Genomic DNA, 6,615 nt, shown 5'->3' with positions numbered 1-6,615 from the left:
GCAGACCCAGCACCCCACAAAGCCCCAGTGCCACCCCACAGGTAGGTGCCACCACCTGGGAGCCCCTGTCCGGCTCAGGGAGGGTGGGACTGGGGGGACACAAATGTGGGGTTTGGGAACTTCTGTCCTGCTCAGGGAGGGTGGGATTGGGGGGTTTGGGAACCCCTGTCCTGCTCAGGGAGGGTGGGATTGGGGACACAAATGTGGGGTTTGGGAACTTCTGTCCTGCTCAGGGAGGGTGGGATTGGGGACACAAATGTGGGGTTTGGGAACTTCTGTCCTGCTCTGGGGTGGGGTTATGGGATAAAAGGAGGGGTTAGGGGGTGCTCTGGTGGGGAGGAAATTGGGAGCCCTCAATCCCACTCTGGGGAGCAGAACTGGGGGACAAAGATGGGTTATGGGGGTCTTGGGGTGAGGGGACATTTGGGAACCTCTGCTCCTCTCCAGGGTGGTGGGAATGGGGGGACAAGGAGGGATTGGGGGGGCACCTGGGCAGGGAAGCACTGAGAACCTCTGTGTTACTCTGGGATGGTGGAACTGGGAGGGATGAGGAGCAGGTGGGGAGGTGCTGGGACAGGACCGGGGTGACAGGAATGGGTGAGGGTGACACCGGGGTGACAATGAACTCCCTGAGCACGCTGTGTGTCCCTGCAGGCTCTGCTCTGCTCCCCACGCTGTCCCGGGCAGGATATCATCGTATACTGTAAGTTGGCTATGAGACACTACAGTATAGATGATGTACTCCCCGGGCTGCACCGACCGCCTCCCGCCACCGCCACCACCGCCGGGACACCGGGATGAGCCACACGGGCTGGGGGGACATCGCGGGCTGGGGGGGACAGGATCCGGACTCAGCCGGGCACCCACGGCCGGCGGGGAAACCGTTACCATTACTGAGTTTAGTAATGGTAACGGTTCTGCTGACGGCCGGACACACGGCACGGCACGGCACGGCACAGGAAGGCATGGGATGGCACGGGATGGCACGGGATGGAAATGGCATAAGATGGGATGGTAAGGACACAGTAATGGAGCCCTGGGTACGGCTGCAGGACAATAAAGATTTGAGTTACAGAACTGTGGCTCCACTCTCCTTCGTCACCACATCCCCTTCGGGCTCCGGGCCTGGTGGAACTGGGCACTGGGGCCACTGGGAGCACCAGGGGCACTGGTGACACTGGTGACACTGGAAGCTCTGGGGGGGCGCTAGTGGCACTGGTGACACTGTGAGCTCTGGTGACACTGGGAGGCCGCTGGTGACACTGGGAGAGCAAGGGGGAGACACTGGTGGGGCACTGGTGACACCAGTGACACGGGGAGAGCTGGTGATACTGGGGGGGCATTGGTGACACTGGTGACACTGGGGGACACTGAGGGCACAGTAGGGACACTGGTGACACCGGCGACACCAGGAGCTCTGGTGACACTGAGGGACCACTGGTGACACTGGGGGAGCACTGGTGACACTGGTGGCATCAGGAGCGTTGATGACACTGGGGGGGGCACTGGTGACCCCGCTGACACCGGTGACATCGGGAGCGCTGGTGACACTGGTGACACCGGTGACACTGAGGGAGCGCTGGTGACACTGGGGGGACACTGGTGACCCCGGTTACTCTGTGACCCCGCGGTGCCGCCCCCTGCACCCCGCGGTGCCGCCAGCAGGGGGCGCTCCCTCGGCCCCGCCCCGCCGGCTCTCGGCCGTTTCCATCCCACAATTCCCCGCGGCCCCGCGGCGCTCTGGCCCCGCTCACGCGCTCTCTGTGTCCCCGCGCTGTTCGCCAATGGGCGCGGGCACCGCTTGCCTTCCCGGCGTGCCCCGCGGCGCGCCAAAATGGCGGCTCCCATGGCCGCGGCCGCGCTGTGGGCCGTCGGTGCCGCTGTGGCGGGGCCGCTCCGGCTGCGAGCAGGTGCGCCGGGACCGCGGGAGTACTCCGGGGACGACTGGGTCCGGGAGGTGGCGGGCGGGACGCCTAAAGGCCTTGTGGTGGGGTGGGCGCTGCCTGGACGCTGCGTATGGAAGGGGGAGGCCCACGCGAGCTTGGTGTGTTTTAGGGATGTTCTTGGTACATTCGGTGTTTTCTTCCAGCTCGCCTCCCGGGGAGCTGCTGGAACGGGAGCGGCTCGGCGCTGGGGAGGATCCTGAGTGTTCCCAGCCGCAGGAACGGGAGCAGCTCAGTGCTGGGCGGGATCCTGAGCGTTCCCAGCCGGTGCAGCAGGAGCAGCTCGGTGCTGGGCGGGATCCCGAGTGTTCCCAGCCGCTGGAACGGGAGCAGCTCGGCCCTGGGCAGCCTCCTGGGCATCCCGGCCGAGGCCCCGCCCGCCGCTCTGGGCCAGCACCCGCCGCCCGTGGCCACCGACAAAGGTGAGTGGTGACAAAGGTGGGTGATGGCAGCTGCCGCCCCGCCCCAGGGCTATCCTGTATCCTGACCCCCCGAGGGTTTGGCACCATCCGAGCTCCTTCTTTCCCCGGCAGAGGAGCAGAAACGCCTCCTGGAGCACCGGCCGGACCAGCCCCCGCAGCCCAAGGTGCTGAGGATCGCCATCATCGGCGCCCCCAACGCCGGGAAATCCACACTCTGCAACCAGCTCCTGGGCAGGAAGGTGAGGCTGGGGGGCAGCTCAGGCTGTTTCCTGCTTTTTTGGCTGTATAACATGTTTAATTAATCCCCTGCAGGTTTTCCCAGTCTCCAAGAAGGTGCACACCACCCGCTGCAAGGCCCGGGGTGTCATCACACACGAGGACACACAGCTGGTGAGTCCTGGGGACCAAGGGCAGCATTTGCTCGTCTGTGTCCCTTGGGATCACCTCTCACTGCACAAAGAGGGGGTTTTGCCCTGAGCTCTCACTGCTGGCAAACTTGAAATGTTTGTTTTTCCTTTTTCTAGATCATTCTGGACACACCTGGCCTCACAAATCCCCTAAAAGCCAAAAGGTACCACCAATGAGCTGGAGAGGGGGTGTGTGCTGCCTAGCAAGATAAAACAGGAATGTGATTTTCAGTGTGCAAAGTTTGTAAAACAGAAGTGAGCCGAATGCATATTTCAGCCTTATTTTGCTTTCCAATATTTTTTTGCTGCAATTTCAGTAGCACACAGAGCCTGTGATGTCCCTTGAGCCTTTTTGAGTGTTGTTCTGTGTATCTGCACATGACAAGGGATGTCACAACCCCTAAAGCAGCTGGAATGAGGGAAAACACTGGTTTCCCCCTAGTTTGAGAGGGAGGAACACAATTATAATGAAGTGTGTTTAGTTTATTCATTTGTATTTGTGTTTCAGGCATAATTTAGATGAAGGCATGCTGACAGACCCATGGGACAGCATGAAACATGCAGATTTAGGTGGGTTTTCAACTATTTTTGCATCAAACCAAATCCTTTTTTGGCACACAGGTTCCCAGCTGTGGTGTCTGGGTGTTTGCTGGCAGCACAGGGAGTGTGAACAGGGAAGAAGGGGCAGAGAAAAGATCTGGAATATTGAGCTGAGGAGGGGATAAGAACTGCCTGGTGCCAAGGGGAGGCACTTTGGGTTCATAATTGGGCTTGGATGTTGAGATTTAGCACGTGTGATGTCATTAGGGTGACATGGGTAAGCTGCATTTTTAGTGTTTTCAATAAAATCCTTCTTTTTGTGCCCCTCATGCGGAGGGGAGTGACCACAGACTGTAAAGCTGCAAGTGAACATTCTGGAAAATGTGGATTCATCCTTTTTCCCTCCCTCTTTCCTGGCAGTCCTGGTTCTGGTGGATGTGTCAGATCACTGGACAAGGAACTCTCTGAGCAAGGAGGTGCTCAGGTGCCTGTCTCAGTTCCCCCACATCCCCAGTGTGCTGGTCCTGAACAAGGTAAACCCTGCTTGTTCTTCTTCAGGCACCACCTGGCTCAGCACTGATGGGTTTTGGGTCCCTGGTGTGTTAAAGGACCCTCCAGAATATCGAGGGGTGTGTGTACCCATTAAAAGCAGAATCATCCCTGATTTTGTGGTGCTGTCTGGGGGTTAAATCTATCTGGGAAGAGGAGCCAGGTGAGCCAGGGAAATCTCAGGTTCTCAGTGCTTGGGCAAACTGTGCTGGCACAAAACTGTGCCAGTTTTGGCCTCTGTCTGGTCACAAAACTGCCCTGTCCTGCAGCAGCTGCTTCCCTGGCTGGTTTCCTGTGGCTCCTTCAGACCCAGGGCACAGCTGCCCACCTCATTTAGGATAAATCTTCTTTAAGATAAATAATTTTCTCTTTAGGATAAATAATTTTCTCTCTCTCTGGCTTCAGGTGGATGTACTAAAGAAGAAATTTCTCCTGCTGGAAATAGCAACTGACCTGACAGAGGGGATTGTAAATGGAAGGAAACTGGAAGTGAAATCTTCACCTAAACAGGATTCCCGTTCTTCAGTAAAGCTTCCCCTTCATCCCACTCAGGCTTCTCCAGCTGAAAGCAAAGTGCCAGGGTCTCCCTGTGGGCAGGAGAGGAATCAGGCCCAGGAGGGCTCTGGTTTGGACAGGAGCAGTGATGCTGGGGGTGCTGGCACAGGGGAAGGGCCACAGCACCATGGAGTCAGGGATCTGAAGGACATGAAAGGCTGGCCACACTTCCAGGAGATCTTCATGCTGGCAGCTCTGCGTGGGGAGGAGGTGGATACACTCAAGGTAACTCCAGTCTGAATTGTGTCACAGCTGGGACTGGGGTGGGAGCCTCAGCTTCTGTTCCTGGCATGGGATGAGGGGAAAATGTCACATGTCCACGTGGGATGTGTCCCTGCTGCACCTGCGGGGTTTTCTGTACAAAACTCTCACCTGGGGCTCTCCCAACAGCAGCTTGGTACAACAAGGAATCCACCCAGTGCTGTCTGTGAGCTCCAGGGCTTCTGTGTGACCCACACAGCCCTAGGGAGGGGTGTCACAGCTTCCCTTCCTCCTGCCCCTGCCCAAAACCCCAAACCACTGCCCCCGTGCCAGGCCAGCAGCAGTGCCCTCCCTGCAGGGGCAGCTCAGGGGTGGTGGCACCGTGTGGGTGACACTGGGGTGCTGTGCCCACAGAGATACCTCCTGATGCAAGCCAAGCCAGGCCCTTGGGAGTTCCACAGCGACGTCCTGACCAGCCAGTCACCCCAGGAGATCTGTGATAACATCATCAGGGAGAAGCTCCTGGAGTACCTGCCCCTGGAAGTGCCTTATGGAGTGACTCAGGTGGGAGTGTGCCCAGGCAGACTCAGCCATGAGCTGCTTTATTGGGAATTTTGGGCTGTGTGATGAGAATCCCTTTGTTTGGATTCTGCCAGGCCCTGTGGGGTGACTCAGTACTTGTAGGTGTGCTCTAAGACCCTTTCTGTGTGTGAAGGAGCCCTCTTTGTGTGCTGGAGTGTCCAAGGGAGGGGTGCTGGGGGCTCCTGAGGGTTTTCCAGGATTGCTGAGTGCTCCATTGCTGTGCCAGGTGACACATGTGTGGGAGGAAGGAGAATGTGGGGAGCTCCTGATCGTGCAGAGCCTCCTGGTGCCCAGGGAGTCTCACAAGGTGAGTGAAGGAGGAAAGGTGGGATGCTGGGGAGGGTGAAGGGAGGTTCCCCAAATCCATCCTTGCTGTGCTCCCCTCTCTTTTAGGAGAGCCATGTACCCAGTACTGGCAGCTGTTTTGCCTCAGGGTTTAATGCTGGAATTTCCCTCATTGCTTCTGTGACTGCACCGTTGTCCTGGGTGTGTTTGGTGATGTTCTCTCTGGGTTTTAACACAGAGGATGTTGATTGGAAGAGGAGGAAAGGTCATCAGCAGGATTGCTCAGGAGGCTGGCCAGGACCTGATGAACGCTTTCCTGTGTGAGGTCCGCCTGAAGCTCAAGGTGGAGGTGAAGGGTTGAGCTCTTGGTGTGTGTTAACAGCCCTTGAACTCTCTGATCATGTGGAGAAACCAGTCCTGGGGGTGTTCTGGCACCTTTGTTGGATCCAGAAATAGAGGATGATGGAGTTACTACCGTGGGCTGAAGTGGAATATATTAATCTTTGGGGGAACAACCCAAACTGAAATAAAATCTCCAGACTTCCTATGGCATCTGGCCTGGGGACAGACACTGGAGAATCAGCTGCACCCATGATTCTGGTGCTGCATTCCCAGAGCTGCCCCCACTTCTTTTGGGCTGTGTCTCATGTTCTTGCTCTCAGGGGTTTGTACATGGGAGTTCAGGAGCATCTCCTGCCTTGGAGCAAACAAAGGATGGCAGTGAAGCATTATCAGCACATGTTTGTAATCCCTTCTGAAGGCTGAATCGTGGTCACACAGGGGGATGAGGCCACCCCAGCCCAGCTGATGGTCTTGTGTTGACTTTTCTCCCTGCCCTGCTGAAGCTGGTGGGTGCAGGGAGTTGGTTTTAAGGGTTTGCTGGCAGCTGGAACATCTGTAATGCCTGACTGGCTTATCTGTCATGCAAAACCAGCAGAACCAGCATGGAACTCTTTAGGAATTCGAGTAGTTTATTCTATCACTTACTTCCAAGTCTTCACTCTTTGCACCAGGGTCACAGATAGAAACACAGCAACTGTTGTAGCTAAAGAAAGCCCCAAAGTGGGAAGAGCAGCAGGTTCTGCAGCTCAGGTGTTACAGAGAGCACCTGGCACCACATGTGTGTGCCTG

General features: G+C 57.0%; 1 protein-coding gene across 1 annotated transcript; it reads left to right on the top strand.

Annotated features, from left to right (window-relative positions):
- The first annotated feature begins 1,834 nt into the window (after positions 1-1,834).
- On the top strand, positions 1,835-6,397 carry ERAL1 (Era like 12S mitochondrial rRNA chaperone 1). Its single transcript, XM_054287508.1, has 11 exons — positions 1,835-2,014; positions 2,056-2,365; positions 2,477-2,604; positions 2,678-2,755; positions 2,890-2,936; positions 3,281-3,342; positions 3,733-3,845; positions 4,267-4,641; positions 5,032-5,181; positions 5,426-5,506; positions 5,723-6,397. Exons 1-11 carry the CDS (start codon positions 1,835-1,837, stop codon positions 5,843-5,845), a joined length of 1,647 nt encoding a protein of 548 aa, XP_054143483.1. The 3' UTR covers positions 5,846-6,397.
- Positions 6,398-6,615: the final 218 nt, after the last annotated feature.

Source organism: Melozone crissalis, unplaced genomic scaffold, assembly GCF_028551555.1.
Source record: "Melozone crissalis strain CALT ecotype California unplaced genomic scaffold, PUWL_Pcris_2 ptg000057l_1, whole genome shotgun sequence".
Classification (NCBI taxonomy): domain Eukaryota; kingdom Metazoa; phylum Chordata; class Aves; order Passeriformes; family Passerellidae; genus Melozone; species Melozone crissalis.
Note: the sequence above shows the minus strand (reverse complement) of the source record. Positions and strands in the feature narration are given on the sequence as shown.

Excerpts from the sequence above, each read along its gene's own strand:
- ERAL1 (XM_054287508.1), top strand. The coding sequence starts at position 1,835 with ATGGCGGCTCCCATGGCCGCGGCCGCGCTGTGGGCCGTCGGTGCCGCT. Across the intron at positions 2,756-2,889 it reads CACACGAGGACACACAGCTG|ATCATTCTGGACACACCTGG; the intron begins GTGAGTCCTGGG and ends TCCTTTTTCTAG. Across the intron at positions 5,507-5,722 it reads TGCCCAGGGAGTCTCACAAG|AGGATGTTGATTGGAAGAGG; the intron begins GTGAGTGAAGGA and ends GTTTTAACACAG.